Consider the following 18,289-nt stretch of genomic DNA (forward strand, 5'->3'; position numbering starts at 1 on the left):
TTGATTTTTAGACCAAAACTGAAGTTCACTCGCTACTTTAGCACTGTCTGTGAACATTTGGGTATTTACTACAGCCACACACAATATTTGGATATCAATATGTCTTATAGTGGAGTTGCGCTATGGTCTCCTTGTCTTTACTACCAGTGAAGAAACTGGTCTATCCACCTCTTTGATGGAATTATTATTTATATGTTGGTCAGTTTTTGTGATGTCAGAGTGTCTGTTTGATATTGTTGGGATTTGCTTTTCATAGTGTATTTATAGTCCTGAGTACCAGTCTTTTTGAGGACTACATGACCTCAAGTCCATCCAGACAAAGAAGACCACAATCTGCCTACCCTGTTGTCCGCTGTTGGTTTGTTTTCAGAGTCACAAACATCTTTTTACCACTCCACTATTTTTTAATGGACTTTATGGGACTAGCACCTCTGAAGCATGAAATCTGAGCTACAGCCATTTTCACGTGAAAAATCTTTGCTTATGTGAGTTTGATAGTAAAGAAAACTTAATCTTTAGGGTATTGGACTGTTTTTCAAACAAAACAAGAATAATGGCATTACCTTGGTGTTCAGGAAACTTTGATGGGCATTTTTCCTTGTGATGTTTTATAGATAGTAGCTTTACTGCGTTTTAGTTTTTTGTCAGTTGCCATGCATCGCTTGTCTTTGCCTGTTTTTGCTTCTGGGATGAACGCACTTCTTAATCTGACTCTTTTTCACAGCTACTAACAGTTCCACTATCTGTTGCTATTTAAAACTTCTATTATTTATCTATTTATTTTTTTGCATACAAACCTTTCTGTATGGTTTCCATATTTCCCTTTCTTTGTCTCTCTCTTTCACTTTTACTGCTCAGCATCCATAAAGAAACTTCAAGACCAGAATGAATCTCATCAGGTCAGCAGAGCCAAAATGGCAGAGGGGATGACTTTGGCTTTGGAAAAGAAGGATCAGGTCAATACCACTCTTTCTCACTTATTATTACTCAACAGTGCTGGTTTATTGCTTGTGTACTTACCTCTTCCTATCCTTTACCCGTAGGAATGGATGGAGAAGATGGCCAGTGTAGAAAAGGTAAGTTTTTAAATCAGTATTCAATGTTGTTTTGAATCATGTATAACTGAATTGCAATCCGTTTTGCAAATTTAAGATATTTAAATTGAACTCCTGGTTGTATCAAACACGAAGGATAAAAAAGTCCCTCACATCCCTCACATCCCTCACATCTAAGCTGTTTGGTATTGAGGTCCTTGATATCACATCTCTACTGTCACATTTGTCACTACTGTGCAGTGTCTGGTTGCTAATGAAATTTGAAGCTTCTGCTCATGCCAAGTGTCCACACTACTCTGAAGTTGTACGAACCCTAAAATGGAGACCTTTGGAAATGCAACTGACCTTGATTTAGTTTTAAAACTCCAGAGGTGTGTTAGCCTAGACAACAGACACACATTTACTGTCTGATTGGACTGTACTATCACGTGTGTTTCTTGATTCATCACGCTCACATCACATGATTGTTTGCTGTAAGAGGACTAAGACATCAGCCTCGTCTACTCGTGGTCAATTCAATGTGGACATTGAATTACACTTGTTGCTGACCTTTTTGTCTCTGCTAGCAACTGTTGTGCAGTTAAGGAAATCTTTGGTCTTCCTTTTTGCCATTGCCATTGCTTCTTCAGTTTTTTCTACTACTATACACCCAACCCCCTGCTTCATGCTTACACCAGCACCTGCATACCCATTGTACCTGAATAGTCATATGGTATGCCTTCTTGGGCATTCTAGTCTGCACAGCGATTATTTCTGAAACTGAGGTGGAATGCTTGTCTGGATGGAGAACGTTTTCCTTTTAAAACGCTGTTTTGAAATGAAAACATGTTAGTGTGGAGGTAACCTTAGAAAACAGTTCCATAGTGTTACAGAATTTCAAAAACTCCACTGGAAGAGTTTAAAGTTCTGCTCTTGAAACCTGCATGGATGGAGTGGACAATGCAACGGAATAAAGCTTTAATATAGCTGTTGTGTTTGTTTAGGAGAAGGCTGCCATGTCAGCCCGGCTAGAGGAGATGATGGAACAAAGCTTAGCACTCTTCCAGAAAAGAGATGACCTGGATGAACTGGAGGGCTTTCAGCAGCAGGAGCTCGCTAAAGTTAAGCACATGGTGCGTACATGTGGAGCTTGGAACTTTTTTCATGACATTTTTCATTTAAAATGGAAATTGGAAAAAAGTCAGAAAGGATCGGTGGTCATTTAAAGAACTACGTTTTGTACTCAGTGCTGTCTATGTGCCTTGTGTAGGAAAGGAGACTCTCTTTGGCACTAAATATGTTTGAAAGCACTTGAGATGTGATTTGATGTAACTTGGGTTCATAGCTTTACATTTTTAGCACATGGCTCATTTGCGGATTGTGATTTATTACCCATTTATGCCCATCAGTTGCTGAGGAAGGAGGAGTTGCTGAGCCAACAGGAGCGAGAGATTCAGCAAAGAGAGGCTGAAGTTCAATCAGCAAAACGAGGACTGTCAGAAGCTCGGAGGAAACTCCAGGCTCTGGAACAGCAGCATGAGGAGAGCTGCAGACTCAACTCTGAGCTTGAAATAGAGCGGTAAGAGGGACTGCAACAGGCAGCAGCATGAAAGTTTTTTCATGATATGATACCATAATTCGGAGTTTTTAAAGGTGGGAGTCTTTTGGTCAACTTTCTGTGTTAACATTCCCAGGCAATTAAAAATAATTAAAATTGCAAACCACATTCCCCAAAATTACACAGGATTTGCCTGCAAACTTTAAAGTTGCCAAACATAAGACGTTAAATACCCTATCACCTGTTCTACAAATAAGACTACATTTGTTGTTGGACTATTATTATTGTGAATGAGTGCTACAAGTCAAAGTGCATCTTATTGGATTTGTACAGAGAAGAACTGCTGCTGCTTAGAGAGGAGGCAGACAAGAAGATCAGTGAGCTGGAGGGACGATGCCAGGAGCTGCAGTCAGTTATCCAGCAGGTCTCTGAAGACTTCCAGAAGGTCAGTCCTGCATACAAACTGCACATGCTAAACTGTAATGCACTGATCATTCATTAACTTTTCTGCTAAAATGTGAAATGTTTTGTGAAATATTGTTTTTCAGTCGCAGATTATGGCGTCAACTTTAGACAAGTCCCTTCATGAATTACAGACTGAACATGATGCCCTGAAGTTGCAACAGCAAAAGGTCAGAACAGAAAGAGCAGTTCACTTGATCAATAATAATGATGATAATAATAATAATAATAATCATAATAATAATCTCCTGTAGCTAAAGGTGGAAGGCAAGCAATCACAATCTAACTAGGTTCAAGTCAAATTGTTAAGTATTACAGAATAAGATTGTATTCCAGCCAGTATAATCACTGTGTTTAATCAGTTCGCTGGGGCTGTGAGGAAATAGTAGGGAGTTTTAAATAAATGTGAAATTACAAAAAAATAATTGATTGTTTCAGATGTTTCAAATGCCATTTCAGTCTCTTGTGGGGAAAAAAAACATAAATAACCCTTGGTTTAAAGTTAAAGAGAAACTTCAAAAGTTTTTAATAGTTTCAACGATAAGAAAGCCTGGATTCCCTACGTGTTTTTGAACGTGTTTGCCATCTATCATCAGGCTGCTGTGATGGAAGAAGACAAGGAGCGACTGTTGGTGGACCTTCAGAAGAAAGTAACCTCCTTGGAGAGACGGCTGCAAGGGAACCTGAGCCAGGATGAGCATCTGCAGGAGTTTCTCCAGGAGGTAAATGTACATTTCATAATGTAAACAACATCTTTCTGTTCTAGAGACTTTATTTTCAAGCATCATATTGATTAGAAGGAAAAGAAGTAGTGACACAGACACCCATTAATCAGTGCTGTTGATGCCTTTTCAGAAGTCTAGCCTGGAGCAAAGTCTGGAAGAGACCAGAGCAGAGCTGCTGGCTGTGCGGACAAACCATGCGGATACTGTCAGCTCTTTGGAGACACAGGTAAACCAGGGCATTCAGTCAACCCTAAGCGCTAACACATGGCAGTGATGACACTGTCGGGCACCAAATCTGCAAACCTGATATAAATAGATGTAACTTGTGGTCATGAAGTAGAATATTACCTAATGCGGTAATTAGAAGTAGAAGTCCACCATGTATTGTTTAGGGGAATGGTCTGTGATAATTTAAACACATCAAATCAGACACAAATATGCAGTCTTACTACAAGCTATACAAAGTGTTGCACCCACATACCCAGTCGAGCAGGTCAGAGGAACAAAACAGCTGTACCTTTATTTATTCCTTTTACTTGTATGACTTCTTTCATTCCTAATTTTACCCTGTTCCAGTTTGGTCACTTTAACTTTCAATTCAGTTTTAGTACTATACTTTGATAGAGTGTCAACAAAAAATGTGGTGTTGGTCCTTTAAGAAATCAAGATATCATAGGAAACATAAACACAATACTAGAATATATAATTAACATGTGTCTCGTGTCTGTCCTCAGGTATCCAAAATGAGCTGTAGTATTACAGAGCTGCAGACTCTTCTCCGACACAAAGATGAGTCCTCCAGGGCCTACAAGGAGAGAACAGACACACAAGTAAGTTGTGAGAAACCACGCACTTTGCTGTAAGAAGTAGATGGATAAAATAATACTGTCACTCACACTCACTTTTGCAAAGTCATGGGTTACCCTGGGATTCAAAACTGAGATTAGAAAATCAAACTGAAGTTACTCCACAGGTTTATAATGCCACATTGTTAATGATACATATGACCCATGGAGCATTCATTCATTAATAGCACATTCGCTGTATTATGTTCTTCTTCAGATAGCCAACCTGGAGCAGCAAGTTTTAGAGAGCAGTGAGAGACTGAAGAGCACAGAGCAGCAAATCACAGAGAAACAGCAGCACATTGATAAACTGGTAAGTACCACTTGCATTCGGAGCACAAAATTAATCTTTTTTTTGTTGTTGACAGAAATAGATTTGATATTTCAGCAAGTGTGGACAGAGTAATCATTGTACTTTTGATTAGGTAGATATGGATTGGAAGGTTGAATGCATGCAAAATTGTCATGTATGCCAAACTAAATCAGTTGTTTATCAATCATTAAACGGTTAATCCACTAAATTTTTAGTTAAACAAAAGTCAAAATGTCTGCTCAGCAAATGGCCAAATGAAACCAATATGTGTAATAGCAAAAGAGCTTGACTTTGGTGCCATCTGGTGGTTTTATCAAGGGTAAAAATTTGGCAAACAGCAATGCACAGCCCCATAATGCTCTTAATGTCACAAGTGTTCATCATTCAGTCAAAAAATTATTCTTGCGAAGTCGTTCTGGTCCTGCAACTCTTGTGTGTATGAATAAATGCATACTTGCAGAACAGGATTTTATTTCTGTCATAGCACAGCCCTGGTATCAGTAAAAGTGTCATTTACATAGAATTTTGGTTGAGAAAGAAAAATATCAAATACTAAACTTAACTTGCCACATACTTTCTTTTCCCAAGACATATAATAGAGTATGCTGATTATTGTTCAGTCAATGCTATGGCTGAGCATTTCTGCCTAGAAACTGTAGTGTACAAATGTCAGTTTCATCCAAGCTACTTTAAAGCGGTGAACTGATTCTTTTCATTTTTAGAGGATTACTCAATGACTGGACAGTGACTTTAGTAACCTATGCTATTAAGCCACAGTCTGCACCTGTTTGTAAACCAGAGCAAATAAAAGAAAGCCACAGTATGTTGCAATTAAAAACTTCACATTGGTTGTGTGCAGTCAAGTCCCTTTTCAGGGGTAAAAAAGGGATTTTTTTCATCTGGTTAAAAATAAGTTGAAGATAATTTTTGTATGCATATGTTTAATTGTGCATTTTTATGTTTTGTTCAGCAAAGAGAGTGGAGTGAAGAGAAAGCCTTTCTGGACCAGCAGGTGTGCTTGTTAGAGCAGCACAATCAGAAGAATGTCAGCCAGCTGGAAGAAAGCATCACTTCTTTACAGACAGACAAACAGAAACTGCTTGACACAGTGGTATGTTTGCTGCTTCTCATTTTCCCTCTTTTCATTTTGTTTGTCAGGTTTTTGTATAATATGCAATACTATGTGGAAGTGGTGCTGGTAGGGTTCCACCTCGGGTTGTGTAATGGATTGATGAAGCAGCAATGTTTATGTCCCCTGTCTGAAAAGGGCTTTAAATGGCTGAACTGGAGAAGCTGCATTGACCTACCGTGACGAAAATGGATGTAGCATTCTTGTCCTTAATTTCAGTTGCATCAATTTTGGTGGAGTTCAGAATCATTTTAACAAATTCAATAGCATTCAGTTACTTAGTTGTAATAAGGCTGTTGCTTGATCTTAATTTAGAGTTTTGATTACCTTGAGTTGTCAGATGTCACTGTTGTCCGGTAATGGGGATAGGGGCTCTTTATGTGTTGCAAAGTTCTCCCAAATGTCAGTTTGAGGAAAGGATATCTGTAAGCAAGGTTGGTGGTTTGATATGTGTAAATGGGAAACATTGTAAAGTGCTTTGAGTACTTCTAGAAAGGCGCTATGTCAGAACAGAACATTTACCATTTACCATTCCTTTCTATACAAGCCCATGGTTATTCTTTTTGCCGTTACAGTTGGGGAGCAATTACCTTTTTTCAGGTAGAATGTCGAAAAAATAGCCAAAGGCTTAAGCAGTAAGCTAGCTGTGAAAAAAACATGTTAATGTAATAATTATAGAGAAACAAGAGTGAAACTAGAGTGGGGCAAGTGTTTGTCCTACGTATGTTGACTAGTTTTCTTCTGGCTCCCTATTTTTGTGTGGTAGGCTGACCTGAACAAGCAGATGGACAAGGTAAACTCCACTCTGAAGGAGCAGACAGAAGAACTGGAGCAATGCAAGGTAAAAACTAAAATGCGCTAGTTTTTTTTTGCATATATTCACATTTTATTGAGTGGCTGACTCTTATTCTTATTTGAATTTCTGTGTTTAAATGGCAGTCTATATTTTCCAAATTAATTTGCTCCAACTCTTCAATGTTGAAGTGTGTAACGATTTGGAGAAACAGGGAAATTCTATTGCTTAGACACTACAAGCAGAATGTTACACATTGTATAGAATGTATAGTTTATCTAAAAGCGAGGAAGTAGCGTGTGTTTGTATTCCTCAATGTGTCCCTCAGGCAGAGCTAAACAGTCGGCAGACAGTGAGTACAGAGATTGCCAAAGCCCTGGAAGAAACCAGACGACAGAAGGAAGAGCTGCAAACACAGGTCTGTTGGCAAAACAACATCATGCAATATTCAGAAGTAGTTAACATGTGGTCTCCTACAAATGATGTAGCTGTCTTCCTTGAGACTTGTTACAAATACACACCTGTACATCAACTTACTTATCTGTGGACTGGACCTCACGTATTATAAGACAATAGAAAATAAATTCATAGCTGTTTGTTGTTCTTTTTGCCAGTGTATAAGTGTGTACTGTGTAATAAAAAGTACCTGCCTTTTCATGATGCCAGGTTGGAGAGCTGACAACATCTCTACAGAACTCACAGCAGGAACTGACCACTGCCGCTAAGAAGCTTGTCCTGAGAGACGAAGACGTCGAAACACTCCAGATTGGTATGCACACACTACACATTTCTTAAAGGAAATACTGGACACAGTCGGACCTACAGCTTTGATTTGTAATGAACAGCAGTCCTATTAATCAAGATGTTCCCAGTAGTCCAGCCTTGCATGAATATCCAAACCTTAAAAAAGCAGACCTCATTAATTTCCTTCCCATATACAAGTTCCCATTCTTGTCCAAAGTTTTGCCTTCAGCCTTCAGTTCAGACTTCTTATCAAATTTTCCTCCTCTATTGACACTTTAAAGAAAAATCTCAAGATATACATGTCTTCAATGGCTTTTCGATGCTCTTAATGAGCTTAATCTTAATTTTAGCAAATCATATTTACTTTTTTTGTTTTTTACAATTTGATTCTACAGTTTTTTTTTTCAGTTTTCTCTTGCAGTTTTGCACACATTTTTGTTTTTGCCTGCCATGTCAAGCACTTTGTTTAACATCAGCTGTTTTAAATTGTGATATATATTTTAAAAAAACCTTGATTTTATTTTATAAATTCTTTCTAAAAATTGCCACCTGAATGGTGGAGTTTGGTTGCATTAAGCATTAGCTTATCATTTTATTACAAATCAGATGTGGTTCACACACTGTGGTTCCCTGCCAAAAGGAAAGCTGTGATTCTGTTTACTTGTGTATTGGATTTACTGAGATCTAAGTCTGCTGATGTCCTTTTTGAACAGATTCCACATGAATACATTTAATTGTAATTGTGGAATTTAAAAAAAACACATAAAACATAGAATGATAGAAAGTATAGCTTGATTCTGTAGAATTTGTCCACGCCATTCCATATGATTTTTGATTCAAAAACAATGTGTGTGTGTGTGGCATGCAGAGGTGCAGAGTCGGCAGACCTCACTGGACCAGCTGCAGGAGGAGACTGAGCGGCTGCGAGCCCAGCTGGAGCAGATGGAGCGGGACAAAGACTCCCAGCTGATCAGCCTGAGGGAGGAGCTGCTCAGCCAGACACAGCAGCTAGACAGCTGCCAGGCGCGGGTCAGAACCTACACGCCGTCAAAAACTTTCGAACATATGTGTACATATTCTCACAGGAACATACAGTGTCTCTCAAATATAACAATAATGAACATGTCATTAAAAATAATGCAGCAAATAATATGAAGTGAAAATAGTTCCAGGCAAATGTTCATGTTGCTCCTGCTCAGCATTTTCCTTAACTCCTCATATCAAACCAGACAGTTTGCAGTTATGCTGATCCAAACTTTCAAACCAAAAACAAAAGAAATAATATTAAAGAATATTAAAAGAAATAAGAAATAGTATTATAAGTTGTCTTGCTTCTGTTTTTATTTTGTGTTGTAATGTGATTTTGTCTTTTATGTGTTGCAGAACAGAGACCTGCTGGAAAGCATTTTTAAATGAGTCAGGCCACTTTAAATATAACATGTTACTTTGTACCATTGCTTCTATACTTAAAGGAAAAAGAGTTACATTTAATTGTACATTTAATCTTTTGAGGTTATTGTTGTGTCAATAAAGCAAATTTTTAAAACAGTGTTCATATAATGACATTTTATTAGATGTTGTACTTTGGCTAGTTCTTGATGATGGGTGATTGATATTATTTCTTTTAATGCTACAGCAACTTTCTAATCATCAATAAAAGGGTTGAGGCAAGGTTATAGAATTTACTTTAAAACTAACTCGCGTTACATTAATGTTCTTTTCCTGGAATATGAATTCATGGTCTGGGTTGTTTAATGTGTATTCTACAGATCTCATACCTGGAGGTGGAGGTGGAAACACTGACAGAACAGCTTCACAGTCCTGAAGTGTGTGAAGAGGATCAGAATGGCAGTGTGACCATGGATGATCTGGATCACATCCAGAAAGTTAACAGAGAGCTGGAGCAGCAGCTCAGTGACAAGAACAGGGTTAGCCACCTTTATCTTACATTTTGTGGTTCCTCTAGCTAAAACAGCAATATCACCTCTGGGCAACCTGCAAATACATCCAAGCATCACTGTAAATTAAACAAACTGATGCTGTTTTGCAGACCATTAAGCAGCTGCAGCAGAGACTGGCGGAACTGAAAAGAACTCTGCAGAAAGAACTGGTAAGACACAGTGAATCTCGTTGTGGTGTTATTTCGGAATTTGTCTGCATGCTGAAAATTTTGTGATTAAGTTAGTTGATCTATTTAGTCTCTTAAAACTGGAGAAAATAAAAATAAGGCAATGAAATCTGGACAACTACCCTTCAATTTTTCTTCTCTGGTTTGGCTAAACGTCATACTAAAGCTGGTATGAATATAAATTCTTCAAAAATTCAGTTATGCCTGCAGCTTAAGAAAAAAATAAATTGCAAATGCAAAGTGAGAAAATACAACAAAATATTAAATCACACTGCAAATACAGAAGACATTGAAATACTGAAATGCTGCTGGTAAACAGCTGGTGTCTGGGCTTTTTTTGCTGAAGTATGACTGCTTTAAGTCCTTCCACATTTTTGGAAAAGGAGGTTGAGAGAGTTGGTGGGAATTTACAACCGCACCACTGGACGACACTTAATCCTTTACCCTCTTAGTATTTGGTTGGGTTTTATGTTTTTTTCAGGATATTTTGACATTTGGGTGTGTCAGCATTTACTTTGAATGCTGTGCATGAGTTGTCAAATTGGTGAAGTTTTTTTTCCCTCATTTGTGTTTAGTCTATTGTATGTGTTTTCTTACATTGCAGCACATTCAGGGTAACTAAACATCAGTGAAAGTATTTCTAGCATACAGGTTGTGAGTTAAACTTGACCCAATGTCATGAAACATTGATCTGACAAACAAAAATGTGTCATAGTTCAATAAAAAAAAATGTGAGTTTTTACTTGTACATTGTATAATATTAGAACGGCCATCCTGGTAATTTTTAATTATTTTTTTTAACCTGGGTGTTATTAACTACACTATAGATTAACCTTTTTTTTGTTCAAAATATTTGTTCAATTTTAAATGTATTATGTTAAACTTCCCAGTGCCCTGCAACGACTTGCATGTGAACATCACAATAAACAGTTTTACATAATACAGTCTGGCTCGCCAGCACCACTAGCTATGACTTTCACTGAACATGAGAAGCTTCACAAAGGGAGGACTTGTTGAAGGACCATTCTTTTGGATTGTACTACACTATGCAGAGTTTTGTGTTTTTTTGTGCTCATTCAGTATAAGTTACGATGAATGTTGTATGCGCCTTTCCCTCTTTGTAATCTGTAGAAAATAAAGCCTGAGCCAGAAGTTGAAGGAAAGGAGAAGTTGCCAGAAAGCCGAGCTGAAAAACAGGAGAGGGTTTGTTCAGACCCCCCGCTGGCATCCACCCCAAGCCCCCCGACCTCCAACACCACAGTGACCAACACCTCAGACCTCAACGACTCACGAGAAATCAACTTTGAGTATCTCAAGCACGTCGTCCTCAAGTTCATGTCATCCAGAGAAGCTGAGGTAAGTCTCATTTTGTACCAAATCTTTTCTGTGTGGTACTGCAGGAGTCTGTTATGTATTTACTACATGACAGATCCAGGCTTTGCTACAAACCCAGACTGAATCCATTTTGTTTTGCTTCCTTAGGCATATCAGCTAATACGAGCTGTGTCTGTGCTGCTAAATTTCACTCGTGAGGAAGAGGATATGCTGAAGCAAACTCTGGAGTACAAGGTTGGTGTTTGAAAACGCTCACTATATTCAGTCATAATCCCAATCTCCCAAAGGTTAGTATGATAACTATAACAATTAGTAATTTATTTTTTATAATCCATGATGGCTGTGAATTAAAATGGTCTCAAATGTTTACTCTGTCATGGGGCTGACCCAAGGGCTGCAAGGACAGACTTCAGGACAATAGTTAGAAATCCAAATCATAACATCAGGCAATGGCTTGGCAGCTACAAGTCTTTTGCTGTGAGGCAGCAGCATACACTGTAAAATTAGAAATAGTTCGACTTGATGACTTTAAATAAAGTTATTTACATTAGTGTTGATGATTTTGATTAAAGCAAATGCTGCTTTCAAGAGAAGAACACAAAGTGAAATGAATATTTTAATTCATAGTACAATAATTTGGGCTAAATCAATAACTAAATCTTGTCTTTAGTTTTAGCTAAGGCTACCTCCCGCTATCTCAGCAGCTAGCTTTCACCTCATATAGCCCTTTGACTTTATTTGTGTAGTTAGCTGTGTAATTACCTGTCTTTCTATGGATTTAGCACACACATTACTAAGCCAGAGTGCAGTAACTGCAGCCTGGCAGCTGTATAAGCAGAATACAGCAACTACACATACAAATTACCCATACTGCATTTGGGGTTTAGCATCATTTTGTAGGTGCTGCTCATTTAAAAAGCTGTTTACTTTGAAACCATATATTTCGATGGTTGTGTTTTTTCTATAGTAGAGAGCAGATCATTTATCAGTAGAACAGCCAGACACAGGTTGTAACTCGATTTCGATCAAATATGTGATTACTGTGGTTTGCTATTGTAGGGTACAATTTTGAGCATTTATTCAACGCCTCTATACCAACCTTGTAACACAGCCAAGAGGATGTAATTGCTAGCTACAACATGTTCACATGTAGGCTAGTTCTGTTAAGCTCAGCGTATGACTGGTTTGTTGTCTGTGCCCTAGATGTCCTGGTTTGGATCCAAACCTTCTCCAAAGGGTATCATCCGGCCTTCAATCTCAGGCGCTTCGACTCACTGGAGCTGATGAGCACCAGTAAGAGCTGAAGTGATGGAGAGAAAGGACAGAAAGGGCCACCTCCAGGAAAAAAAAAAAAACGGTCCTTCCAGTGTGGCTCCCATCACTGAGCAGGACTCTAGCTTTAATCTTGAACAGCCTCCCACAGTTGTTCTCTGGCGCTTTGTGAAAATAACAGTTTTTTGCTCCATGGGGACGGTGAAGGGGCCTGCACATGTTTGGGGGATAAAGGCTTATTCATAATCAGCTGTTGATTTTAAAATGACATTATTTTCTTGTCAGTTGCTGAGGCAGACCAGCTTTTGTCCACTGTCTCATTTTTCTTTCAACATATGACACAAATCTGATGTTTTCTAGTCAGTGTTAACAGCAAAAAAAAGTGAGTTCGCATGTAAGAAAATGAGACACAACATCAGACAGAAATAACAGAATGACTTGACTGTTATTTTAGGGACTGCCTCACTTCTGCCCTCTTTTTGTTGGGATAAGCATCAAAACATGATGCAGCTGTCTTCACTGGACAGATGGTGCAGCCTTCGATTGCTGAAGGACCTATTAGCATGTTACTTGGGTAATCTTTCATTTTAATGACAGAGGGCTTCTTTAGTGAAAATGTGTCATTTTAAGGATCTGTGCAGGATACTGAAGCTATCTTTTCTTCTGTATCAATGAGAGTTTATTTAATACTGTCAAATTGACATAAATAGTTCACACTGGTGACAAAGGACCTTACTTGTTTATTTGTTAACCCATATCAATTTCACTTAAGTATCAACGTTCTCTGAACAGTCAAGGGAATCCAAGCGGCATAAATGTCCAATCGCACCCCCATATCCCAGAGTTTTCTGGAGAAATTAACACGTTGCATCAATACCATCATGAACACTGAAATGTAACTGATGCCCTTTTGCCACTTCATTGATATCAGCATTTGACAAATTTGACAGGGATATTGCATATCAGAATAAATCAGTCAATTTTTGTTAAGGATCTGTTAAATTTGATTACAAAGAATTTTGGTCTCTTTGGTGGACAAACTATGTAACAGGAACACGTCGGCATTTCTGTACTACATTTTTTTGTTTCTACTTAATATATATATATGCCAGCATACGTGTGGTAAACTGAAATCTCAAAGGCCCTAGACAAAGAAGCATTTAGAACTAAAGATTTAATACTAATGTGTATCAAAAGCTAACAGCTAGGCCATTGGCCTACTTTTACAATGAGTTGACCCTCCAAGTGCACCTTGTTCTCAGAACCTTCTTCTGTCACTTGGTTTGGTAGACAGTTATCTAACAGTAACCCTAAATGAAACCACCTGTCAGCTAAAATGATTGACTAGTAGAGGTTGTTGTTGAATTGTAAATTAATCAGAAGTAGTGCCTGTGGGGCCCAGTTCAGGGTAAAAAAAAAAACACACAGGGGGTGTACATGCAGACTGTTGTAGGTCCTTTAACACTAGTGTGAATGAAATGGGCTGTATTTTTACAGTTGGACAATGTTAACAGTGTGATAATAAAAGTAAATGCTATGTACATGATTGGAGGACATGCTCTACCTTTACCTGCCTTTGCTAATTTAAATGAAAGTACATTCCACATGTCTATTTATATATATAGAAATTTGTACATACTGTATGCATTGAGAACTTTATAAATCAGTGGATGTAAATGGTTTGATGTGACCAGTTTGCAATATTTATCATCATCATAGACCTGAACCCATACATGTTTCTGCCTCAGCTTGTCACTCAGTCCCTCTACCCATCCCTATCCCCACTCCTGAGTGTGATGTCTGTCACAACACTTGTTTTTTTTGCCATTTAAAGTTGTATCTGTTTTATTCATTCTTTGTATATTGGGTTGCACGAGTACATCTGTGAATGCAGAATTGTCATAATCTTGTGTTACTAAGGACAGGTAGCAGACTGATGTGGTCACACAGACTCCAGTGGGTAATATACTGTCTCCATGAGAATCAAAGAAACAGTGAATGCACTTTTTAAACCTGATTGATTCTGTGTGTTAAACCCTAAAACAAAACTGTACAATCACTACAGCTGTTCTTCTTTTGCTTTTTATGATTTGAAGATTGCTGCCACTTTAGTGGTTTCCTTTCCCACCTTTATTAAAAATAAACCCAAAATTATAAAATCACACCTGACTCCAAATCTCGCACATTTGTTGGAGCACCAGTTTTGCCATTTTTTTCCCATGTTTTGTTTCACACTGTAAAAATTCTAATATGTAAATGTCATTTTTTGTAGGTTGTTTATCCAGAGAACAGTAGAAATAAAATTCAATCCAAGGATTGCATAGAGCCCTTTTAATAATGCAATGTTTTATGCATTGCTTTTGTTCTTATGTGTGTTATTTTAAGATAGATACATAGATTTATTTATTTATTTATTTTCAACCTCACCATAAATATTGTTCTTGTCCTAGTTTTGTTGTTCCGTTCCCTGTCTGTTCCACACGTCTCACAGTTGTTTGTCCAGAGTTCCTCTCGGCAGGGGGCGCTGCCACCTCCGGACCAACTCGACGAAGAAGAAGTTGTCCGGAAGCTACTTCTCGTGAGCACGCGGTGCGTCCGGCCTTTCCAACAGGGCAGCGAGAAGGAACATGGTGAGCGGCGGCACTCTGCAACTAAATATGAAATTTTCTCCCGAAACAGTCAGCCGAACTCGTTTAACTCGTGTTATATGTACGCATAAGCCTCTTAGTTGTTTGTTCGTGTTCTTGTTGTTGAGCAGCTTGCTGCCGGAGTGGAATAAAATGGTATTTTGCAGAGCGGTAGTTCCGACTGATGCCGCTGAGCTGAGTTGCTATTTGTAACATGGCAGGTTAGCAATAGCCTGCTAGCTAGGACTGGACTATAATGTTGACAGTATAACGTTATCTTTACATGTATATTGAACACGTAAAGCCAACGTTTTTGTCAGTATTGGTAGCAGACAGCATGTTTAATGGTAGTATTATGTGGAGGTATATGGTCTAATCTTGACGACCTGTGTTAGCTTGGCCGTCTCGTTGGGAAGAAGCGCCGAGTTCCAAAAAATGCTTGACTGTAGTCGAATCGAGGTGATGCCTCTGTTAGGACTCCTGAAATGGCGAGTTTTAAACGAATGTGATGCTCTCACTAACACAGATTTCATTTTTCTGTTACTATCCAGGCCAAGATCAAGGCAAGAGATCTGCGGGGCAAGAAAAAAGAAGAGCTGCTCAAGCAGCTGGACGACCTGAAAAATGAACTGTCTCAGCTCCGTGTGGCCAAGGTTACCGGAGGAGCTGCTTCCAAGCTGTCCAAGATGTAAGTAGTAAATGATCTGTTAACACTCAAGCACACTTTCCTACGGGCCCAGACTGGTCCTGATTTTATATTACTGCTCCTAATTAATGGTCATTGTAAGCACAGGTGATTAGGTGCTGTAGTGTTATGGCCAAGGGGCCAAGTGCTATCATTTGTGATCTGATGACTACAGTACTCTGAAATGTGATCAAAATAAGTTCTTAATGAGGCTTGTGAGACATATTCATGTTAATACTATGTATTCAAAACTGGTAAACCCTCTGAACTTCAAGCACCTGGAGTGGTTTTACAACTGAAACAAAAAAGGCGTGTAAGCCAAAGAGCATGTGCTGTGACTGTAGGTCCAGTTAAATAAACAGTGGCTTGATAGTTGGCCAAGCTTTTTGTTATAAGATGTGTAAAATAGTGATTAGAATGAAAACTTAGTTTGAGCTAAGATTTGGTCACATTTTCCAACAAAATAGCAGTAGATGAGTGACTGTTGGAAAGTTGAACATCTGGTAAATCTTTGTATTTATTTTATTTTAACAGTTCAAACTGTAATGAATTATGTAATTGTGGATTTTTTCTGTTTGTAAAGATGGCCTTTAGAGGGTTGTGGTGACCACTTTTACGTGTGTTAGGTTCACTTTACTAAAGTCAACAAACTCCATATTGCTACCACTGAATTAAAAAGAAAGTGGGACAAGTTACAATATTTTTGAATTTACATGTCTGTACAGTGGGGGTCGGGGTCTGCAGATCCACCACAAATTCTTCAGATAATGTTACTTGTGTATAGCTGTATTATGCTGGGGCTATCTTCTCTAGACTAATTTTTTTTGGTGCAGCTGTCTGACTTGGCTCTTGTTTCTTCACAGCCGTGTTGTTCGCAAATCTATCGCTAGAGTCCTGACTGTAATCAACCAGACACAGAAGGAGAACTTGAGGAAGTTCTACAAGGTGAGACAAGCAATTGCCTTGGACTTTACAAGCACAGGGTTCTCATGTAGCACACAGACATGCCTGCTTGGGACTTTTCTTGTTTGGTTCTCTTGTCTAAGATGATAGTTGTTGAGCTGATGTTTTGCTGATGCATTCACAACTGCTTACCAAAAGACTGAGACTTGATGACCCAAATTTTCTTAATTATTGACTAAGTTCACATTGACTGCAGTGATTCTAATTAAGACAATATATAGTTTGTTCTTCTCATTGGAGTCATGATTAAACTAAATAGATTTAATTTAATGTTTCTATTACCACACTACAGAAAATACTCTGGATGGTGTTTCATCAGTTTTCCCCTTGACACAAAGTGCAGCTCTCATGTTGTTGTCCTATTGCTGTACTATTTACACAATGAGGTTTTATTTCCTTTGTTGTGGTAAAAAAAAAATGCCCTTACAGCCTGTGCAGATTAAGATGACTTGATTGTTTCCCCAAAAAGCTGACATCACAAGTCACACAAGTTTGTGTACTAACTAAAGGTTGTGAGACTTGAAGATGGAACAAATCAGAAGAGCTGGATAGCATTTCATCTCATTTAAGGCTGTTAGACTGTCACATCTAAAAAGCCTGTGATCTGAGTTTCTGCTCGAATCCTCATCAGACAAGGGTTCAGGAAGACCTTCAACATCCTTTCTCATTGTGTTACATAGAAAAGATTGCAGTCAATGTAAACGTAGTAAATGACAGTGTGGTGCTCTTCTCTTCTGATGCATTACATGTCAATTGTCCTGAGCTGGTGATGTACTAACAAAAGTGTTATTTCTGGTATTGGATTTAAAATATGATTAGAAATAACACTGAACTGAATTACAAAGCCCTGGTGTGTGGTCATTCCTTGGCTAAACAAAATGCATGCAACACTTATGCTGTCTGAAGTGTTTGACATTTGGATGAAATACATTGTTTAAAATTTCAAACATTTGGAGATGTAGTCAACAGTTGTAGTTTAGCCTTTCCATCTAGCAGAATAGTTTTTCAGCTCTACTGAATTTCAATTTCATCCCTCACAGGGCAAAAAGTACAAGCCCCTGGATCTGAGACCCAAGAAGACCAGAGCTCTGCGTCGCCGACTCAACAAGCATGAAGAGAGTCTGCGCACCAAGAAACAGCAGAGGAAAGACCTCCTCTACTCCATCCGCAAATTTGCTGTCAAAGCTTAAAAGCTTTTTCTATTGACAAAATAAAATCTGTGTAAAAGACAAATTGTTGTGTATTTCTTCAGCAAGAACCGTGACACCTCAGATTCATTTATCATTGCACCAGGTATTTCATTTCATTCTATTGAACCAAATCACACTGGCAAAGAGAATCCCTGTTTACATTTTGGTGTTATTAGAAGAGATATTTTCTGGAAATATTTCAACTTATGTAGCTGCTTGATGGCAGATGATGAAGCAGTGTAAGAAGGCTGTAGTATTTTAACATGTTGCAGCAACACGTGAAACTACCTCCTCCCAAAAACATGCAGTGGGAGATGCCTGGAGGGCAGTGCAGAAGAATGCAGTGAGCACAATGTCTCTTCCAGGTGGCAATTTGTGTCCTTTCAGTGAGTTTTTTTTTTTTTTGGAAAGCTGCAGGGAGTCGGAGTTCAAAATGACATTACCCATAGAAACATGATTGGAAAATACTGCAGGCTGAGGTCAACC

General features: G+C 38.5%; 2 protein-coding genes across 3 annotated transcripts in view; both read left to right on the forward strand.

The window, feature by feature from the left end:
- Nucleotides 1–14,502, forward strand: part of golga1 (golgin A1) — a 25,773-nt gene extending 11,271 nt beyond the window's left edge. Inside the window, exons 6-25 of one of the 2 annotated variants that reach the window (XM_008294993.1) lie at nt 859–956; nt 1,044–1,076; nt 2,039–2,167; nt 2,444–2,613; nt 2,926–3,037; nt 3,141–3,224; nt 3,651–3,776; nt 3,910–4,005; nt 4,514–4,609; nt 4,842–4,937; nt 5,908–6,048; nt 6,833–6,907; nt 7,188–7,277; nt 7,526–7,628; nt 8,472–8,632; nt 9,373–9,531; nt 9,654–9,713; nt 10,863–11,087; nt 11,214–11,300; nt 12,270–14,502. In XM_008294993.1, coding sequence (XP_008293215.1) covers nt 859–956; nt 1,044–1,076; nt 2,039–2,167; nt 2,444–2,613; nt 2,926–3,037; nt 3,141–3,224; nt 3,651–3,776; nt 3,910–4,005; nt 4,514–4,609; nt 4,842–4,937; nt 5,908–6,048; nt 6,833–6,907; nt 7,188–7,277; nt 7,526–7,628; nt 8,472–8,632; nt 9,373–9,531; nt 9,654–9,713; nt 10,863–11,087; nt 11,214–11,300; nt 12,270–12,350 — 2,222 coding nt within the window. In that variant the 3' untranslated portion in view covers nt 12,351–14,502. The remainder of the gene's footprint in view (nt 1–858; nt 957–1,043; nt 1,077–2,038; nt 2,168–2,443; nt 2,614–2,925; nt 3,038–3,140; nt 3,225–3,650; nt 3,777–3,909; nt 4,006–4,513; nt 4,610–4,841; nt 4,938–5,907; nt 6,049–6,832; nt 6,908–7,187; nt 7,278–7,525; nt 7,629–8,471; nt 8,633–9,372; nt 9,532–9,653; nt 9,714–10,862; nt 11,088–11,213; nt 11,301–12,269) is intronic. The other variant, XM_008294994.1, reaches the window with a different exon arrangement.
- Nucleotides 14,503–14,882: 380 nt separating this feature from the next.
- Nucleotides 14,883–17,846, forward strand: rpl35 (ribosomal protein L35). The gene is made up of 4 exons (XM_008294991.1): nt 14,883–14,968; nt 15,517–15,653; nt 16,514–16,595; nt 17,654–17,846. The coding sequence occupies exons 1-4, from the start codon at nt 14,966–14,968 to the stop codon at nt 17,801–17,803; spliced, it is 372 nt and encodes a 123-aa protein (XP_008293213.1). The 5' UTR covers nt 14,883–14,965; the 3' UTR covers nt 17,804–17,846.
- The last annotated feature ends 443 nt before the right edge of the window (nt 17,847–18,289 follow it).

The sequence above is a fragment of the Stegastes partitus genome, unplaced genomic scaffold, assembly GCF_000690725.1.
Source record: "Stegastes partitus isolate 25-593 unplaced genomic scaffold, Stegastes_partitus-1.0.2 Scaffold1013, whole genome shotgun sequence".
Taxonomy (NCBI): domain Eukaryota; kingdom Metazoa; phylum Chordata; class Actinopteri; family Pomacentridae; genus Stegastes; species Stegastes partitus.